This window comes from Pempheris klunzingeri, chromosome 19, assembly GCF_042242105.1.
Source record: "Pempheris klunzingeri isolate RE-2024b chromosome 19, fPemKlu1.hap1, whole genome shotgun sequence".
NCBI classification, from domain to species: domain Eukaryota; kingdom Metazoa; phylum Chordata; class Actinopteri; order Acropomatiformes; family Pempheridae; genus Pempheris; species Pempheris klunzingeri.
The window spans coordinates 1,926,838-1,947,144 of NC_092030.1; the positions used below are offsets into that span (position 1 = coordinate 1,926,838).

The following is a 20,307-nucleotide window of genomic DNA, read 5'->3' on the forward strand; positions in this document are numbered from 1 at the left end:
GTCATAGGGTAGATGCCCCCCTGTGTTCATTCCTGTGAGTGTTTGTCTTTCCTCATTGCATCTTTTTGCATGAGAAATGTGTTGGAAGGGACTTTTTAATCAGCAATTTTTGCTTACTGCACCATCTGACAGTTTGTTAACATACAGGCAAATAAGTGGTGAAAGCCCAAAGAGGCTAAAGCCATCAAAGTACTGAGCCATTCTTAAATGAAAGGATAGCTGACAGCTACACACCAGGCACTTTTACAGGCAGAAATTTGTCTTTTATGGTGAATTTTCATCAAGCATGAGTTTAGAGAATCTCACTCAGAGATACTTCTATCAAGGAACTGATTATTTATAGCAAATGGTTGTAGAAAAGGCTCTGCTCTTTGAATAAACTCCCAAAGACTCTGAGCAGCAACAAGGATTCTGCTAAGAGAAATAATCCCCCGTTAATGTCCATACAAGCACATTTAGATTTAGTTAAATGAACAATAGTTAAACTGCAGCACATTAAGAGGACGTTGGGCTGGTGAGAGAGGCTGTGGCTGTATGTGGTGAGGTTACAGTGGCCACACCTGCAGAGATCTGACCGGACGTCACTAGAGAGTGATTACTTAGTGGTTGAGAAGCATCACTCAGACAGCCGTGACTTCTGTGTTATGCCTAATTTAGCGGCGTGTGTGCTCCCACCCTTGTGCTCCTTCAGATGCTGGTGGTTTCTACAGTCTGCAGGGATGCAAGAAGATGTGGCACAGATCATACACAAAAAGCCTTTTTAAAGAAGAGAGTGTGACAGCAGGATCTGAGAGTGTGCAGGAAAACACCCCACTGAGGACCAACTCAAGTAGAAACTCCTCCTGATACATATTTGATTAAAAACTTGGCTTTTCTCTGCATTTATGATGAGTGCCTGTGAGGGGAAAACAAACAAGTGGGTGAGAGACCTGAGGGTGTGGGGGGGTGGGTGCAGGTGGAAGCAGCAGGGACGCTCCTGGAGGAGTCACATGTTGTCAGGGGAGATCCAAAGACATAAGCAGAGATGTCGGTCAGGATGCAGATGAGCTCCAGACAGTGACTTGGTGGGGGCTCGTTATGCATCGTGCTGCTAAGGGGCCAGAAATACAAAGATCTGTTGATGCTTTTTAGGATGAAGTCGTTCTTTTACAGACTGCTGCACAAAGTTATGGATGACTGAAACTTCTAATAACGCAGATGGTGAAAGGAATAAAGCTTACAGGGCTGTGAGAAAATACGAAGGAGAATAAATAATGGTAGAGTACAAGAGAGTGTAAGAGCAGTGGCCTTAAAGCTACAATTTAATCTGCTAAATCAGAGTGTTGCAGGGTGTGAAAACACGGTTGGTCAAAGAAGGGATCAGAATAAAAGTGTTAGAAGATGGGGATACTTCTGTAGCATAGAGGAAACAAATATTAGGGAGGTGAGGAGGATCAATAGCATTTTAAAGGAACCCAAAGTGTGCTGGACAAACTGCACGTGTTAAAACAAAGCCGATCACTTATAGTGAATCACCTTAGCAGAGGGATGTTTAGAGACCAGATGATGTGATGTTAAATGTCAAAATAAAACATGCTGTTATAACCTATAACGACACGTCACATCCCCGGGTTCATACGGCCGGCTGGAATACAGAAGATCATAGAGAGAGCAATAAATGTTTACAAGCTGGAGAAGCAGGGTCGGTTCAGAGTGATATATATACGGTCTGACTTCTCTATCAGTTTGTGTTAGAACATGTGGGACGACAGTAAAAGAAGACAGATATGAGAGTATAAAACACTGATATGTGAATTCTAGACACAATGTTCGAGTCCATCGGCTGTTGTCTGACCACAGTTTAGCTTCTGGGGTGAAGTTTCTTAGCTTCTGCTGTCGCCAGTGGGCATCTGAATGCAGATAAATGTAAATAAAGCTAACGAAAAGCTAAATCAATGTCAGATGATAGCTGATTGGCTCCAAGGTTTCATTTCAGGCCATGTGTTCTGCCTGTTTTTCTCCCTGTTGCCCTAACAGGATCAGTCAGTACCACTCGTGCTACAAACAGAACCAGAACACTTCCAGTACCAAAAGTTTGATCTCTTGCCTACAGATTCTGCTTTTAAAGGCAGATATCTATTCACAGAAATTACTAAGACCACATTAACCACATTAGATATTTGAAATACTGTTAAGGCATACAAGCACACACACACACACACACACACACACACATATATATATATATATATATATATATATAAGGTGTCAAGATGTACAGCATTAGTGCATAGAAACAAGAAGTAAGACAATTAAAGCAGAGAAAGATGAGTAACACCACAGCAGGCATTTTCTTCAGCCCCTGCACTGACAGCACTGCTGGGGGATGATCTTTGGTCAAGCCTAAAGAGGTTTTAGAGCTTTTTGTGCGGCCGTATTGATTGGATGCAGGAAGTGCTTTGGTATTTTTAGAGATTCAAGCACGAGTGGGCGTGGAAAGCTATGAGGTTATCACCCAGTGCTGTGATTGCTGAACATCGCTTCCCAAAACTGTGGACATTAATGTGCTCTTATAACAGCCTCAACTCTTCCAAGACAGCTTTCCAGGAGATTTTGGAGAATGGCTTCAGGGATCTGCTCCCACAAGAGCCACAAGAGCATTAGTGAGGTCGGGTAGAGATGTTGGACAATAAGGCCTGGGTTTAATCAATGTCTCAACTCAATATAACCGTGGCAGGTTAGTACTAAAATATTTCACTATAGTTTTATTTTTATTGATCTTAAAGTAGTCTAATTTAAATATATAGAGAGCCTAAGAATACTGGATTTAGCCTATAACATACCCACCAAGGTTGGTGTTTTTGAATTATAGAGTGAAAACACGGTCACAGCTGCCAAACCCTCGAAGCCCCATTAAAAATACAGAGGACATCACCTCAGCTGCAGCCCTGCGTGCAACAGTCAGGTTCCTCCTCGCAGAACTGAGAAAACCATGTCTGTACCCACCGCCTCCCTTTGTGGACGGAGGCACTGTCACGCTGAAACAGCAAAGGGCCCTCCCCATCTGCTCCACTCCCCAGTATTGTTTAAAATATCATAAGATAAGGTTTCCAGAGAGCCAAACGATGGAATTAGAGCCCCTTATGAGGTGCTTAAAACATAGCTTGAGTAAGAGCAGAGGGTTATGGATGCTGCTCCATCTATCCCACAGTGCAGCGGTGTGGTGCCTGCATACTCTTGGCCTCATGGTGCTGTGTTTCCCACACAGGCCTGTTGACGGTGTAGTATTCATTACAAACTGATGGGGGCAGTAATGCGCCAATGAGGCTGCAGCCTGCTGCACAGATACACGAAGAAGAAGAAGAACCAAGCTCATTGATTTTAATTTGCCCTGGATTTAACCTTACAGGCGGCACTTCTTTAGTTGTGTGGGCAATTAACTCCACCAGCTCTTTTCCCACAAATTAACAGCCCTGTAGCTGAGGCACAGCCCCAAATCTGCCCTTAACTTTAATTTTATTAGTGGATCTGAGTGGAGGAAGGGAGCGGGGTTTGCCTGTCAGGTGTAACTGAGGGCAAAATTAGCACAGCCCGTGTTTTTGGCGTTGACAGACAGACGGACGGACGGACGGACGGACGGGGAAGAAAACGTGGACAGTGTGCTTTTACTTCTTTACCTGATGTTTAACTTCACTTTGCTGACAGTTTGACGGTCAGTCGGTGTTAATTAATACGGACAGTTTTGGAGCCAGAGCCCTAAAATGACGGAGCAGTCCTCGTTGTTACTACGTAAACAGTTAGCAGGTAAGTCGGCTAACTGTTGCTACTTCTGCCACTGAAACTTATTAATATATTAAATTATCGCACGAGAGCAACAGCTGACTTTGATTTTTCATTTCGTCCTGTTGGTTGGCGAGCTTACCTGCTCACGTGCAGGTACTTTTAGTGAGTTTAGATGCACGTGTGTGGCTGACGTGACTAATATGAGAGCTAGCTGTAGCTGCTGTTGCTCAATCACCACTGGGTCCTTTCACACCAAACAGCAGCTGATCTAAATGTGTGTGTTGTTACACCTGGTTTTAAAATGTTTTAATGGCGATAGAGTAACTGCATCTTTAATTTCAGAGCTCAACAAGAACCCAGTGGAGGGCTTTTCTGCGGGGCTGATAGATGATGATGACATCTATCAGTGGGAGGTGGTCGTCATTGGACCCCAGGACACATTATTGTGAGTGACATTGATTATTTCCCAGTGAGCTGGTTGCTGTGTGTGTGTGTGTGTGTGTGTGCAGTCAGTCTTAACACCATCCTCTGTGTCATCTGTAGCGAGGGAGGTTTCTTCAAAGCCACGCTAACCTTCCCTCATAACTATCCTCTGAGGCCCCCCAAGATGAAGTTCATCACAGAAATCTGGCACCCAAATGGTAAGACCTTTTCAGCAACAAGGCAAATTCAAAGTGCTTTACAGAAACCACTAAAAGCACGTGGCACGGTGTAGAAGAAACACACACAAGGATGTTTGGACACAACAGAGTAGCAGAGATGATGGAAAATAGAATAAGACAGGTAGAACTTAAATAGCGGATGATTTATTTAAGGTTTAATAATATTTAATACTATGTTAAACTTCTAAAAGTTGAGATGCATAAAGTATGTGATTTAATGAAAGGCAGCAGCAAACAGAAAAAGTCCTCAGCAGACCTGCAGATTTCTGGGAGCATTAAAAACTGAATGCTGCCTCTCTCCTAAAAAGCAGAGCTGATCCCAGACCATCTGAGAGGTCTGGGTGGTTCGTAGCAAAGAAGTAGGTCAGAAATGTGTTTGGCTGTAAACCAAGAACGGGTAGAAACTAACTTTCTCCATATGATCTGTAGCAAAGAGAAGTCAAAGTCAAATGTTTCACGTCTGCTGGTGATGTGAAAATGTAAAAAGTGAGCTGTTAAGTGCTGGCTCCCACTTACATGTAGATTTTTCACTCTATTTTATATTAGATCAGACTCTGTTAACCATTATTGTGTGTGTTAATATGTTTTGTCTCTTATCAGGAGAGATTGGGGATTCAAATTTCTGTAGTGGCGTTTTAATAAAATGAGTCAGTGTGGCCACTAGTTTCTGTAAATAAATTATTTTGCTGCTACAGTTTTGTGTTAAAAGTCAAGATTAAATCTATTATGTTTAACTTTCCCGTCTTGGAACAAAGGCAGAGCTGTATCCTAGTGTCTGATCTTCTCTGTGTACTCGTGTTTCATGCCAGTGGCAAAAAACGGCGACGTCTGCATCTCCATCCTGCATGAACCTGGCGAGGACAAGTATGGCTATGAGAAGCCTGAGGAGCGCTGGCTGCCGATCCACACGGTGGAGACCATCATGATCAGCGTCATCTCGATGTTGGCAGACCCTAATGGAGACTCTCCCGCCAATGTGGACGCTGCTGTAAGTGCCCGCTGTCTCACATAACGCCTTTTTTGAGTTTTAGTCAAACCCAGCTCGCCACAGGAAATACTATTGCTACTCCTAAACTCTGTGGGTTTATGCGCACACATAGAACCTGAAATTAAATGTTAAGAATCACCAGTTTAGTCTTGCTTTTCTAATGAAAATGCAAACAAAAGGGCTGAGTGACGTCTGTCCCTGGCGGGGAGGGGGGGCATCTCACAGCCTGTCAAGGCCAAGTTGAGCTCCTCTGTTTGCTCAGAGGAGCTGCCTGGAGACAGAAAAAGGGCCCTAAGCCCTAACCCTAACATTTACTAGTCAGCTGTGCTGGGAATGTTTGGTACAACATGTATCCCTAAGAAGCAGTTAGAGTGCAGGTTGCACTAGTGTGACTGTTGATAGAGGTTTTATTTGTGTATTGTCATGCAGAAAGAGTGGCGGGAGGATCCTAAAGGAGTCTTTAAGAAGAAGGTGGCACGCTGTGTGAGGAAGAGTCAAGAGATGGCGTTTGACTAAGGCCTCAGTCCGGTCATCAGCACAGTGAGTACGGCCGCTGCTCAGGGTTCATCAGCGTGTAATCGCCCTGCGGGATGTATTACGGACCTGTACGTGACTTCTGCAGCTCATCTAGGTGATTCCTCTCTGGAAGAATAGAGCTGTAGGCAACACACAAACTAACGTGTTCATTTTGTTTTCAGGCTGGAACTGCACTGGGGATTTGACAACAGGTTACACTTAAATCGGCTAGATGATCATGGGGCACAACATCAACATCAACTAGTCTCCCAAAGAAGAAAAACACTCAGAAAAACACATCTCTGAACCCGTATTTCTTCACTAATTTGTGTTTTGCAGTTTGACAGTTGTTTCCTCCTGAGTACTGCTGAATGGCAGCTCATTCACGCTGCCAAAGGATCAGGATGTCGTTTTCAATCAAACATCGGCATCCAACTTGCAGCAAGATGAATTTCACAGCCTAATACTTCCTGGATTATGTACATACTCATCAGATTTTAGGAGAAAGGATCCCCTCTGATGAATGCCCCAAGTTAGTTTACTTTTTATTGACCTATTTATTTAGAGTGACACTATTTTAAGATGCTGTTAAGGAGGTTTTTATTTTTGTTTTCAACCTGCCACACTGAGCCATCCAGTCTAGTTATTTCAGAACATATGCAAATTTGGAGTGTTTGCAGTCATTAAAGAGACAGAAATACAGACACTGGATTGTCCTTTCCCTGTGAACCCCAAGCGTTCTGCAGAAAGTCTTCCTTCTTTCCCCCGAGGGGGAAACGCATCACCCGGCGCTGCCTTAACTTTGACCGCCAGCGAAGGAAACCTATCGTGATTAAAGGACTGCATCTGGAGGCTTGTTTTAATCCAGCAAAACTATCGCACACAAACCAAAGACAATAAACACCAATAAATAGATTTTATAAGAACAAGCTACATTTTTCACAGATGTAAATATAGACAGTTTTTGTCCTTCACTGGAAAGAACGAACACCGGATGTGTACACAGAAAATGCATTGACCTTGCTGAGGGGGAGGCCGAGTGTTGATGCTGTACAGTAGCACGTCAGACAGGCCTTTTTTTTTTTTTTTTACAGAGGACATTTTGGCACGTCACAGTAGCAAAAACACAGGTATATCATGAAATAATGGCTGAATTCCATGTAGCTGCTTCTGGCACACTGAAATAATGGAGCCATCGTTAGTGTTATTAGTAACACCTGCACTTTTACTGCTAGGACATGTCAAAGTGTCTGCTCAGATTAAGACCTACAGCACCAATCTTTACGCTTAGTACAGACGTCGTTTGGTGAAGAACAGATATGCAGGTGCAGCCACTTTTTAAAGTCGATGAATTTTACATTGTGAAGACAAGTAATAAACCTCATTGTGGACAAAACCTCGTTGAACGTGCCTCATTTTCAGTGTAAAAATGCTCCGAGAACAAAACACACAGCACCACATTGTACCAGTCCTCATGATTGCTTTATTGAATTAAGCACCAGCTCAATATGATCAACATCCAGACAAGTGAAGACATATCTCTAAACTTAAAGAGTATAAAATCATCTCAGCAACACAAAAGCAGACCCCTCCCCTCCCGCCCCACCCAGAGAAACATCCAACCATCCATCCATCCTGCAGGTGTAGAATAGAAACTGTGGGTCCTGAGTTGTTCACTGTCCGGGCGCTGACAGGCTTTTGTTCATGAACTGCCTCTTGACAAAGCACACCCACCACTGAAAGAAACAAAGCTCTGGTGACAAACGTGTCTGAAGCTCCTGCTGCAAGATTTAAACAAACTGAGCATCCAAATCTGGATGGAGAGCCTTGAAAAACAGCTATGGATCAATTTTCTGAGCTGCAAAGCCTCGTCTTACATCACAATTGCTGATTCTATAAGTGCATATAAAGCTGTGGTGGTGTTAACTGGCAGACGTGTGGGACTCACCTTGCTTGGCTTGTCTGTCTGCGGGTCAAACACACGGTCACATAGCCTCAAGCCGGTCTCCTGGCGGATCTGCTGGAGGTACGCCCTCATCGTCTCTGGAAAAGGTAGCAGAGCATCACTGTTTAACATGCACTATCACTGTGGGGGAAGTCACACCATAGCATACCTGGGGAAGGGGACCTTGGGCACTGCTTGAAGAATAACTAGTCTTTTTAAACCTGGGGCATATTTAAAGTTTGAAATGACGGGCAAGTAGTTTAGGAATCGGTTCATTAGGTCACTTCTGCCGGCACCCAAGAACAGGAGACAGATGAGCTTCAGTGGCTGTAATGTAATCCTTAAGGGCAATAGTGCCAAATCACAGTGGGCCCACTAAAAGTGCTTGTTTTATTCTGAGTTTCTGACAGCATTATGGAAAGGATCCCTACAGAGACAGACCAGTTCAAAATTACCAGACTCCATTCACAAAAACAGTAATTTTACAGGAGAGTCTACCACCATCTTGGGCAGTTAGTTTGTGTTACTGTGAGACTTTACATGGTTTGTTTTAAATGGTCAGTTCAGATCCAACTCAATATTTGTGTAACATAAACAAACTAATAGAGGCAGCAGTAGACCAGCAACCCCTTTGTTCTGCGTGGTAAAACGACTGCTTTTGTCAATGGAGTCTGGTGGGTTTGAATAGTGTCGTAGAAGGTCTGTTACTGGTTGAACAATCTTCCAGGTCTATCTCTGAAGGGATCCTTCCTGTGATGTTGAATAACAATCTGAGCCTGTCAGTGGCAAGAAGGGATGATTCAACATCCAGACCCACTTCCACTGAGTTTCATCAACAACAGTGCGAAGAACAAGGCAGCATGAAACAGCACATCCAGCCTCAGTTCCTTAAAACTGACGGGTCTCTGGTCAGCATTGCTATTTTGGGCTTGATATGACTTCATTCTGGGAATTAGATGGAACATGAGAAGGGTACAAGGAAACTGGCGCTCATTCAGAGTACAGGCCAGTGAAACACCATTAAATAAGCCTGGATGAGTCACTGCTATGTGGCGACGAGTCCAACTGGGCAACACTAACTTTTTATTTTTTAACTAACTGATTTACTTCACATTGTGGTATTTAGTTTGTGGTGCTGGCTCTTACCTTCCTCCTGCTTGTTTGCAGGTTTAACATACATGGCGTTGAGAGGGAAGCCCGGTTCGCCAGGAATGGGAAAGTTAGTGATGCCGAGAGTGTACATCTCCTTCTCTCCCTGACCCCTGGAGCTGCACTGCAAGAAGCAACACACACAACGATGCAAATGGTGACGCCACTCGTTTTACTAGCACCCTTTTGGTCGGGCATTCAAGCCGCTAATTCTTCCTCCTCCCGTGTGTGAGTTCACATTCACGGTTGGGAAACCTCACTTGAGCACAAGCCTTTACATAATAATAATAATTATAGATGAGGGTTTGCACAGAGCCAGTGCATGCAGTTACCTTCTGTAGCCTCTTTAGGCATTCAGAAATGTACAGTGTGACGTAGATGAGCGTCCTGTCCGCCTCATTCTGAAAGAAACAACACACACAGAAATTAGCAGGTGACATTCCTGGATGTGTTTTGTTCATCTAACTAGTACAGTTAATAGTTCTGGCCAGGCCTGAACACTATAAGGCTGCATAGTTTAAAATCTCAGGCAACTATGCACGGCTGAGGGGACGGGAGGAAGCAAGCTGAGGCATGTGGGAGGAGGGGAGAGAGGCGGAGATGGGGAAGAGAAAACAGAGCGAGGTGCATACTTTTCTTTCACTCAAATATCTTCTTTGGGTTTCTTATTTTGTTAGATTTGGGTCTTTTATGCTCACAAATGTCTATGTGGTCACCTGAAAAGGGAGGTAAAGGCAGGTAATCAATACTGGACATTTCTTACCTTGATTTCATAGTTTTTAAAGAAAACATTGGCCTTGAAGTAGTAGATAGCCTCGTCGATGATGTCTGACTCGATGCCTGAAATAAACAAGGTGTCAGTAAGTACACGGTTTAGAGAGTCACTGCACATCTTTTTTTTTTATAGAGAGTTTAGAGTAAAGTCCTGTGTTTGATTTGTGCGACACAGCCTGCTTGTGTGGAATATAACTGAATTATAATCTCCAGTTTGTAAATAACTTGAGATGTGGCATATTCTGACAAAAAAAAAAAAACATATCAAACCATGACCCCACAACAGATCCTGGATCAAATCTGCAGATGATATCCACAATACTTTCTACAAAACCTGACAGGGACACTCACTTCACAGCTCCACAGACTGAAAACTGAATGTACAGAAGACTTTAAAGAAGAAGTTAAGGGTGCACTCTTCAGGCCTTATATGGAAGTGAAGCTGAAACTTAGATCAGGAACTGAGCAGCGTGTCACAACAAGGTCTGAGTCCTGCAGAGGACAGAACTGAAGAGTGTTTCTGTGTCTGCAGCAGCCTCACCGTCTCCTCTGGCCGGTCCCTTGAACTGGGTTTTGAGGGGGAGCAAAGCCATGTTCCCCACCAGCCTGGTCTCGGGGATCATCAGGCTTGAGTGATACGCCTTAATAACGAGAAGAGGGAGAGAAAGTTGCTGTCACAGACATTTAACTCCTCCATAGCGTACATTTGTGCCGGATAAGCATCAGTGACAGCTCGGCTAGCGTCTCCTCTGTTGTGACAGCTCCGCTATCACGATCCCACACAACACATTTAACTGACAGACAACTAATGAGGATGTGAAGAAAAGCTACGACAGATTAATTATGGTCTCCGACACGTCTAAACTCACTAAATTGCGAGCAGATGCTAACGCAGCTAACGCTAGCTAACTATGCTAGCGCTAGCGGGGAGGCCCGTGCGTCGCCCAGCGTGAGTTTCCGCGCAGTTTTTTCGCTCTTAACCGCAAAATATTCGCTCCTGCTGGTCAATAATCGGGCAGGTTTTACTCACCGGCATGTTGAGTGATAGATATCAGTCCAACTGCTCAGCGGGAGAAAGAGAGTAGCCTGTAGTAGGAGCCTGCTTCCGTCTGTCCCACCCTTCAGCTATACAGGAAGTGGCCGCTTGTTATGCAGCGTGGCGGCCACACGGGGGCGCTGACACACTTCACACACAGGCAGGAAGAGCTGCATGTTTGTGCAATGTTTTATTAAAAATATAGCATTAATAAAAGTATTTAACAGCAACCCTTTGAAGCGCAACACAGTCCTGAAGTAATGACAGCTGAACGCGTTGAAATCACTTGGTCGTTAAAACTGCACGCAAAAACAAAAACACTCTGAACACACACACACGACACAAGATATTCATGATCTCCCCACACACACGTCCCTTTCTCAGTGTCCTTGCAGTCACATTCCTCCATCTGGACTTGATATAGCCGATCTTGGGTTGTCACAGTAACTCTGGAGAGTCTCTTTTTTTCTCTGCAGTGCTTGGCCTCTCCTCAGCTGTCCGCCTTGTCCTGAAACATCTTGTCGTAATTAAGGTCAGCGGGCTCTTCGTCGACCTCCTGTAGAAATAGTGAGCATAGAAATAACAAATAAATTAATAGTATTATAACAATAGTGGCCAAATGCATTGGAATTACTTTACATCATATTGATCGGTGATATTTTGTTTTGGTTGCTTCACCTTTGGCTCCTTGAACTCCAGGTCCTCTCCGTACTGGATAGAGAAATCAATGTGTTGCAGCACTATGTTGATACCCTCCTCATCTGTGCGGTCAAACGGCAGGAATCTCACCATACTGTAGTCATCAATCTGGACTCACAGAGAGAGAGAGAGAGAGAGTTAAAAGAATCCAATCTCAAAGTAAATGTAGTATCAAATGAAGGGCTTCACGTACCAGACCACAGATGGCTTTTGTCAGCTTCTTGAACTTTCTGCTTCTGATGGTATCAGAGTTATCCTCCATCATTGAGTACATGTCTGGGTCCAGGTACCTGGGGGCAAACAAAGCAAAACATAGTAAACGCTGCTTCCTAAAGATAAACCCATTTAATTTTAAGCCTTTTTAAGAATTCAAAGACAACTCTGGTATTTCTAAACCTGGGCCCTATAATCACTTGTTTTGGGTTTTAAATGATTGGCCACCGAGAGGATCAGATTGTTCTATTATTATTCTGAGTGTGTGACAGCATTGTGGAAAGGATCCCTACAGAGAGAGACCTGGAAGTTCCTTTCGGTTCAACCGGAAACAGCCGTTATAAAAAGCCACCAGACTCCACTGACAAAAACAGTAATTTTACCATACCAGGGTTAGAAAATAGCTGAGTTTCATGAGAGAACTTAAAACACTACACATTACATTTGATCTTCAGCATTCAGTCACACTAACCCTTCCTTTATTTTGATCTCAGTACCAACATTAATATAACACTGTTGTACTGTGCTCGTGTGAAACTTACTTTTCAATTTCCTTCTTGGCTTTGGGACTGAGCAGGTCCATTTTTGTCATGATGTTTACTTGAGGGATCTCTAAGGACACCATGGCACTCAGGGCAGCCATGACTCCTGAGATGAACTGCAGTTAGAGAAGAGGGAAGATGTGCAGATATAAAAAGTGTTCAGACACCAATAAACTGGTGAAGAGAGATCGTCTGTTACCTTAAAAGACTCCACCATGAACTGGGAGTCTACCAGAAAGACCCCACACACCCGAAACTCCCACTGCTGAAGCTGCTCCACCAGCTGCCTCATCACAGGGAGGTGTGTGTAAAGCTCAATCTGACCTGCAAAAGCACATCATTTGTCAAAACTGTGCTGTGAAAACATGGGACATCTATTGTGCTGATGTAAATAAATGATGAATTAATGATAAATGTCATCTCAGTGTTACTAAAGCCACGTGGCTCAATGAGCATGAAGTGCCTGAATGTTTTTAATTTACATTAAATTACTCCTAGAGTAATGAAAACACAGATGTGTGGAGCAGAAGTGGATGAATCCGTCTTGCACCTCCCCAGAGGTTTACCTGGGCAGTCGAACAGTATGTAGTCATCCTCTACGTGGCCCAGATATTCCTCCAGCCAGTCAAAGTTGTTGGCAAAGTACTCCATGCAGAAAACCAGGCCTCCGTTTGGGCCAAATCTGAGAGATGGGTCCTCCATCACATCGTCTACCTGGATGAGCTCACGGATGTCTGAAGACACAAAAAAATAAGGCTGACTTGTAGAGCAAAATGACGCGTACTGTTGTGAAATAGCAAATAATAATATTAGCATGTCATGCAGAACATTTCTCTCACTAACAGTGTACATCTCTGTATGTGCAGAGGGAGTCGCTTTTTCCATTGACACACTACAGTAAACACCATTAAATAAGCACATACCCAGTATTCATTTGTGATGTTTTATCCATTAAAAACAAACCACATCTTAGTACTTGTGCGGATTTTAAATTGGACCAAAACCACTTTCTGATCTGCATATAAGTATGAAATAACATGTGTTAATGTTAGCAGATACTTACCTCACATACTGTACTCTTCTTCCCAGACCCTCCCTCTGCTCTGGGCTTTATTTTATGTGTTCTTATGGTTAAATGTGAGTTAATCATCACTTCTGTGGACTAACTGTACTCACCTGCCATGACAGGGTAGTCAAAGTGCTCAGCTGCTGGGTCCAGGTTGACCACCTGAACTGAGCGGTTCAGGGTCCCTGAATGCTGCACCATGGTGGAGCAGTAGGTGCTCTGCAATGGAAAAGAAAAACCCAACCACAAACAAACAAACAACAAGGCAGACACAACTTGGTCAGTGTGGAGGATAGCCTCATGTGTTAGCATAGCGTGTTAGCCGACTAGCATAACAAGGCACTTCAGCGTTTATTACTTACCTTACCGCTGCCCGCCGGGCCCATCACTAGCTGAGCATAACGAGGCATGTTGCTTCATAAGAAAAGATGTTCTGGTAAAGCTACGTCCCTTTATTCTCTGGCTGTAACCAGATATATTGTTTAAACTGATGCCAAAACACTTCTTCTTCTTCTTCGTGTCATTCATTGACGCCCGCTGTAAAGCCCGCTGCTGCCTCCTGCTGTTCAGAATGTAAGACGAAGAAGAAGAAGAAGGAAACGAAGCAGAAAAAAAGGAACAGAAGAAGAAGAGGAGGAGGAAGAAGCGGAAGCAACACACTCAATGAGCGACACCAACATGCGCAAACATTTAATGAAGTAACGATGCTGCCGCTGGTGAGCGGACTGTAAAATGTGACGCTGCAGGAGGTGTGTTGACACTTCAGACGAAGTGAATGGAGCTGATGAGTGAAACATTCAGAGGAAGATGGAGTTCTTGTTGGTGGGTGAGGTCACGTCTCGTATTGCACTGCGATCTATGGCTGCAATGTAGTAGTTAGATTACGCCCTGGTGGGTCTGTGCACTGTGAGCCTTTAACCACCTCACCTACTCAGGTAAAGGTTTAGCTGTGTTTATGATATTAGCTACAGGCTGAGGTGTTAGCTCGGATTCACAGGACGAGCCGTATGTCGTCTGTTGGTATTTAAGATTTGTGGCTGCTGTCCAAGCGGTGTGGCAGCTTCACAGGAGTAAAGGACTGGACCTCAGCAGTATTCACAGATGAATTACAACCACTCAGTGTATTATTACAGTACATTAGCAGCGGGTCAAAGCTACTCTACCCCACCGCTACACTTAGCTAGCTGTGCGGGGAGCAGCTACCTGGGATAACTGGAGCTAACAGCTAACCTGTCAGTACAGGTTAGTTAGCTGCTAATGACAGCAAAGTCAACCAGAAGAGCGACTTCCTGGATAGTTTGTGAGCTTGGTGTCAGACTGGACTGACACAATGCTACAATGCTAGCTAGTTAGCTGGACGTGCTAACGCTAATCAGAGCCACAATCAACTTTATTGGCCAAGTTTGTACAAGCAAACAAGGAATTTGACTCTGGTGAAACTTGTCTCTCTATGTACAGTAAGAAAATTTGAAATAAACTACAACAATAAGAATAAGAACAGAACAATATAAGTACTCATAACAACAGTATAAACAGTGGAGGTAGGTGTAAAAAGACTGTACAACACTGCAATAAGGAAGAAATGACAGCTTCTCTTTGCTCTCACTGAGGACATGTGTAGTTCTAACTTCAGTCACTGTGGGGGAAAGTGGTGGCACTTCTAATTAAGATTATTCATTCATATTAAGCCCCAGTGTTTCTGTTTGGCCTCATTATTTGGGTTCAGTGGTCACATCAAGCTGTAACTTGGTGGAAGTATTTGGTAGTTTTAAGCGTTAGATTAGATTTGACAGTGACCTCAGGTGCAGGGTGATTCAGGTTATTAAACTGGGCTCTGGTGCCTTAAAGTTTACGTTTTAATATTCGGCTCTTATATGGATTATGTAAAGCAGCTGATATTCACAGAATAATTACTACCAATGACAATAATAAACATGATGATACGTTAGTGCTGTAATGTACAAAGTTTTCTGGTCTTTTACACTTTCTATGGAGAAGTTAAACTGAACAGTGTCCAGTGAAATGTTAACCTCTTTTCTTTCTCTTCTTCCTCCAGTGCTGTAGGCTATGAGTGTGGGTGATGGATGACAGTCAATGTGGGGACTTGGACTACCTGATCCAAGATGAGGACACACTCATTGAGGGTGTCAGCAACCAGGTCTTATTTGTTGTGGTGCTCAGCGTCACCTTCCTTGCAGGCCTCCTAACTCTGCTCTGCAGGTAAGCAGCGAATTTAGGATATGTGTGTGTGACGTAGCATCACAAACTTTGGATTATTCAGACAAAATTGTTTAAACTTTTTGTAGAGCTATTTTTGAAAACAAGTATTTTTTCAGTAAAATGTGTGAAGTACAATTCTGGTTACCTAGTCTGGGATCATGTGTTCAGTAAATATATTCCACTTAACGCCAGAGCTTCACTGGCAGCTCAGCCTCACGCTAAGCTAAACCCACCTCGTCAGTTTGCATAGATTTACGTCCCATTGTGCTCAAACGTTTCAGTTGAGGAATATTATGATGCCAGATGTCTGCTTTTTCACCTTGCAGAGAAGAGGAGCAGAACATTCATCCTGAGAATCAGGAGCATGTGCGAGCTGTCCGACAACAGCTCCAAACAGAGCAGGTACACAAGCAAATACAACCGTAGTTATTCTGGTCAAAGATGGTTGACACAGATGATATACAAACTACAAAAATACATCAAATCTCTTGTTCTTTCTTTTTTTTAAAAAAACAAATGCAGAATTAGATATAGGATTGTTGTAAGCAATGCCACTTCAGCACAACCAGTGCCCTGTACATGACATCAACAGAGACAAACTTTGACTCAATCAATGTATTTTGCTGGTATCATCAATCAAGACTGGTCTCATCTTTCATGTATTTGTCTAATTTTCATGTTTCAGTGATCAGATCTGGTCTGATCACTTATATATGTTTTGTATTATATATGTTTTGATTTGTCTGTATTTGATGTCTTTCTGTCAGGATGAAAATTCTCAGACGGAGGCCCGGCAGCAGTATTACACAGACATGTCCTGTCCTGTGTGTTTGATGCAGGCTGTTCTGCCGGTGGAAACCAACTGTGGACACCTTTTCTGTGGTAAGACTGTTGTACAGACTCTGTTAATATACGATAAGCAAAAACCACAGCGTTGCGTTAAGGTTCTTGTTACTGCTGGAGACATATTTACCCTTTTAGTCAGCAAATTGTCCACTGTGACTTCTTGAATATGTTCTCTTAGCCAGATTCTGTGTGAGTTATGAGTTCTTTTATTGGTACTTACGCTGTGCTGATGTTGTAAAGTGTCTGTCTTCTTCCTGCATAGGCTCCTGTATTATAGCGTACTGGAGGTATGGCACCTGGCTGGGTGCTATTAACTGCCCCATCTGCAGACAAATGGTAAGACTTGAAATAAATGTTGGCTGTAGAATAGTTAACCTGAGCTTTTGTCATCTCCCTTTTCCCTAGCTATTGTTACTGCTTGCTTCCACAAATTCTTATTTATCAAGACATATACTAATGTTTGTTTCTAGGTCTGAAATATCTATAATATAAGTTTCAGTCTGATTGTTTTCATATTAGTTATTGTCAAAGTTATAGTGTATGTATTGTGCTTTTTGGCATCAGTATTTCCATGTATTGATTTATTTTTTTTTCCTCTTGCCCAGGTAACGTTGCTCTTCCCACTATTTCATGAGCACGCCACACCACAGCAGGTCCAGGATGGCGAGGCCGAACCTCTGCTCATATTAAGAGACATTAACGATTACAACCGCAGGTTCTCAGGCCAGCCAAGATCTGTGAGTTTACCACAGAGGAGAGGAAAGACTTTCCTTTTCAATTTCCCTCCAAACTATGTAGAATGTGTTCGTAAAATAAAATAAAAGTATGCAAATGAGCAGACTTTCAAACAGACTTTCTCTAAATGTATTTTCTCTCTCCTCTGCGTCCTCAGTACATGGACAGGCTGCGCGATGTGCCCACCCTGCTTCGTCATGCCTTTAGGGAGATGTTTTCTGTGGGCGGCCTCTTCTGGATGTTCAGGATTCGAATCCTTCTCTGCCTAGTTGGTGCGCTCACCTACCTGGCCTCGCCGCTCGACATCCTCCCAGAGGCACTTTTCGGCCTCCTGGGATTCATGGACGATTTCTTTGTAATCCTTCTTCTCTTTGTGTACATCTCTATCATGTACAGAGAGGTGGTTACTCAGAGACTGAATGGCTAGGCGCTCACTCGTTAAAGAGGTCTCGGCTTGCTCGCATCAGGCTTGGGAAGAATGAACACAACGTCTGAGGTGGACATGTAAAGACTGGTTAATGCTCAAAGGACAGATCTGTAATCTGGTTCTCTCAGAGAGGTTTACTTTGAGGCCTGCAGTGTTACTTCATCACTGGAGAATAGTTAGCAAAAGACTGAGCTCTGAATGTTGACTCTGTAAATAAAATTCACCATTAATGGCTCAGAGGTTGAGTGAAGTCAGCGTTCAACAACGCAGCATTAGGATGGCTTTGTTGTAAATATCTGCTGTGAATCAGACTCTGTGTAAGCCAGGGAAGTCTTTCTGGTTTATCCAGGTACTTGAGGGGCACCCCTAACTGAATGACTGCCAATACTACCAGCCAATTCTATGACTGCATTGCCAAAAGTGTTTGGTTAATGTGCATATCATCCTAATGGAGACAAAAATGTAATATGATGTGATTTTTGAATGTTCTGCATCGCTGGCAGTGACTTGATAATATGCATCTCCAAGTTGGTTGGCTGCATCTGGATTGTGGACCGGCAGATACGGGTGTTACCGCAACCACGTCAGCGCGACTATCGCAGCCTGTTTGGTCAGTTAAACTGATGCACTTAAGTAACGTGTGACTATGCAGATTCACAATGACTTGGAAAAACACTGCTTTTCTTGCTTGTGTGAAAATAATGAATAATTTTACCACTTTTTGTACAAATCTCAGCCTTTCTCCATGCATCCATGTGAACTGACAGGACAAACCTGACTGTCGCAATATTAGCTCCTCCACTGGCAGAGTTTGATTGAAGAAATAAAAGGAATCCCTTGGTCATAAAAAGAAGCCAAACCAATGGTGTAAAGAGTGGTTATAGTTCATGTTGAATGTAAAGTGGCCCCGGCTATGAATGTTAAATTATCCACTAAAGATAACAGTGGTAATCAGGCTGAGAGTCAGTGGGTGAAGAGCTCCACGCACACCTCAAAGCATTTCACATTCTTCAGTTCATTTGTTAAAATCAGAGTCTGTTTGATTAAAAGATAATATTTTAAGATGAAAATGAAGTTAACATGTACAGTATGTGATTCAGTTCATGTTTGTCAAGTATTTTGAAAAGGGAATATACTTATTTGGTTCTCTATTTCAATTATTTCTTTCTTGTGAATCTTTAAATGAACCATCGCTTGTTGACAGTCCAGTCAAAGATATTCCAACTCAGTGGAGAGGCCAAACATTATTATTATTATTATTATTATTATTATTAGAGCGTTAGAGTCAGTTATGAAGACTAAATAATATCTTCTGCTTGTAGAAAAAGATAGTTTTATGCCTCTGTGCTGGTGACAGCTGTGGCCGGGGACATTACGTGTTCTGGTTGTGCTCCTGTCTGCCCCATCCATGTGAACTTGATATCTCAGGAAAGCCTTCAAATTTGGCCCAAATGTCCACTTGGACTCATCGGATTTTGGTGCTCAGAGCTCACAAAACACATTTTTGGCCATAACCCAAAAGTTCATACACTAATTTCAACAACACATTCCGCAAATGTGTAAAATAATGAAGTGATGACATTTTATACCCCAAAGGTCAAAGAGGCATCATCATTTTTCTGTAAAAACACTTTTCAGTGTCATAATCCAGGAACAGAGGACTGTGATATTTCACGTTTGGTTGATACTGAATTGGTGGCACTAATCTTGGATCTGGACAGACGTGGAACCAGTAATTCTAGTTTCTGTTCCTGCTAGTTCCTGAAGTTCCTGTGAGTCCATGAGGGGTCCTGACCCTCGGGCCCAAAATGGCTGCTTCAGAGTGGTAACTGTATCCAGGCCATTTGCTTTCTTGACGCTCTATTTGCTGAGCGAGCAATGGTCCTGCTGGTCATGAATAGTAAAAGTGAGGGGGGGGGCTGAAGCTCATGTGACAGATCCAGCCAACTGTAAAATTCATTCAGTTTGCCTGCTTAAGAGACCAAATAGACACCATCAGCTCCTCCTGGAATACCTCGTTTTAAGGTGTGGCACATGACGACACTGTCTTGACAGGTTCGCCTCTCCTCCGGCTTGTCTCTGGGCTGTTTGAGCAACCTCCACCCTTTTTCTTTTGACGTGTGTTGTGCAGCTGAGAACTGGTTTGGTGAAAGGGTTACCTCGGTGGGAAAATACTCAAGACGCTGGAAGAGTCAGTACTTTGGTGCAGCCTGCATCAAAATTTCCAAAAATGTAATTTCAGCATTTTGAAATCATGACCCCAGTGAATTCTCACATGCACATCAACATATGAACCATGTAAAAGTGTAATATGATGTCAGGTTTATACTTCTCTCTGCTCATACAAGCTAACGCCTACATGTCATTTACATTGTCTGTCAATCTGTCAGTAATGCAGTCTGCCACTTACTCCCTCTGCCCTCCTTGAGATGAAGGATTTTTAACTGAAAAATCCTCCAAAGGGACTGAGGCTATGGAAAATAAAAGAATCGTCTTCTCTAATTTGTTCCGTGACAAAATGTCAGTCAGGATACTTGTCATAACATTCACCATTTAATCCGTGTGGTGTTGTTTCTCTGCTCCTGTGATGAGTCTGTCCAAGCCGGATGCAGACTTATTGCTTAGCAGCCCCCGGCCCCCCGTCTTTCTGCAGAAGTGAGTCAGCTGTGCCCTTTTGCAGACTTGGCTCTGGCGCTGTTCACTGAAGGAGGGGGTGGATGAGACATC

The 20,307-nt window shown here is 43.3% G+C and overlaps 5 protein-coding genes across 6 annotated transcripts in view; 2 read left to right on the forward strand and 3 right to left on the reverse strand.

The window, feature by feature from the left end:
• The window catches only part of LOC139219195 (transmembrane protein 132C), a 161,980-nt gene extending 160,897 nt beyond the window's left edge, over positions 1 to 1,083 (reverse strand). Inside the window, exons 1-2 of the mRNA XM_070851001.1 lie at positions 930 to 1,083; positions 676 to 711 (exon numbers count right to left, since the gene is read on the reverse strand). Coding sequence (XP_070707102.1) covers positions 676 to 711; positions 930 to 1,083 — 190 coding nt within the window. The remainder of the gene's footprint in view (positions 1 to 675; positions 712 to 929) is intronic.
• A 2,488-nt stretch (positions 1,084 to 3,571) lies between these two features.
• LOC139218614 (ubiquitin-conjugating enzyme E2 G1-like) lies at positions 3,572 to 7,318 on the forward strand. Its single transcript, XM_070850255.1, has 6 exons — positions 3,572 to 3,783; positions 4,105 to 4,207; positions 4,306 to 4,403; positions 5,234 to 5,412; positions 5,842 to 5,952; positions 6,111 to 7,318. The coding sequence occupies exons 1-5, from the start codon at positions 3,741 to 3,743 to the stop codon at positions 5,926 to 5,928; spliced, it is 510 nt and encodes a 169-aa protein (XP_070706356.1). The 5' UTR covers positions 3,572 to 3,740; the 3' UTR covers positions 5,929 to 5,952; positions 6,111 to 7,318.
• A 70-nt stretch (positions 7,319 to 7,388) lies between these two features.
• On the reverse strand, positions 7,389 to 10,941 carry arpc3 (actin related protein 2/3 complex, subunit 3). Its single transcript, XM_070850841.1, has 7 exons — positions 10,827 to 10,941; positions 10,338 to 10,437; positions 9,786 to 9,862; positions 9,355 to 9,423; positions 9,020 to 9,146; positions 7,877 to 7,971; positions 7,389 to 7,664 (listed from the first exon to the last, which is right to left on the reverse strand). The coding sequence occupies exons 1-7, from the start codon at positions 10,830 to 10,832 to the stop codon at positions 7,602 to 7,604; spliced, it is 537 nt and encodes a 178-aa protein (XP_070706942.1). The 5' UTR covers positions 10,833 to 10,941; the 3' UTR covers positions 7,389 to 7,601.
• Positions 10,942 to 11,054: 113 nt separating this feature from the next.
• On the reverse strand, positions 11,055 to 13,883 carry gpn3 (GPN-loop GTPase 3). The gene is made up of 8 exons (XM_070850840.1): positions 13,715 to 13,883; positions 13,463 to 13,571; positions 12,853 to 13,020; positions 12,486 to 12,610; positions 12,287 to 12,402; positions 11,725 to 11,821; positions 11,511 to 11,639; positions 11,055 to 11,388 (listed from the first exon to the last, which is right to left on the reverse strand). The coding sequence occupies exons 1-8, from the start codon at positions 13,760 to 13,762 to the stop codon at positions 11,323 to 11,325; spliced, it is 858 nt and encodes a 285-aa protein (XP_070706941.1). The 5' UTR covers positions 13,763 to 13,883; the 3' UTR covers positions 11,055 to 11,322.
• A 108-nt stretch (positions 13,884 to 13,991) lies between these two features.
• Positions 13,992 to 18,660, forward strand: rnf170 (ring finger protein 170). Of its 2 annotated transcripts, none has more exons than XM_070850516.1 (7): positions 13,992 to 14,178; positions 15,409 to 15,572; positions 15,899 to 15,974; positions 16,340 to 16,454; positions 16,681 to 16,754; positions 17,024 to 17,155; positions 17,311 to 18,660. In XM_070850516.1, exons 2-7 carry the CDS (start codon positions 15,433 to 15,435, stop codon positions 17,578 to 17,580), a joined length of 807 nt encoding a protein of 268 aa, XP_070706617.1. In that variant the 5' UTR covers positions 13,992 to 14,178; positions 15,409 to 15,432; the 3' UTR covers positions 17,581 to 18,660. The 2 variants fall into 2 exon arrangements, with proteins under 2 accessions (XP_070706617.1, XP_070706616.1); XM_070850515.1 differs by having other exon boundaries at positions 13,992 to 14,174.
• Positions 18,661 to 20,307: the final 1,647 nt, after the last annotated feature.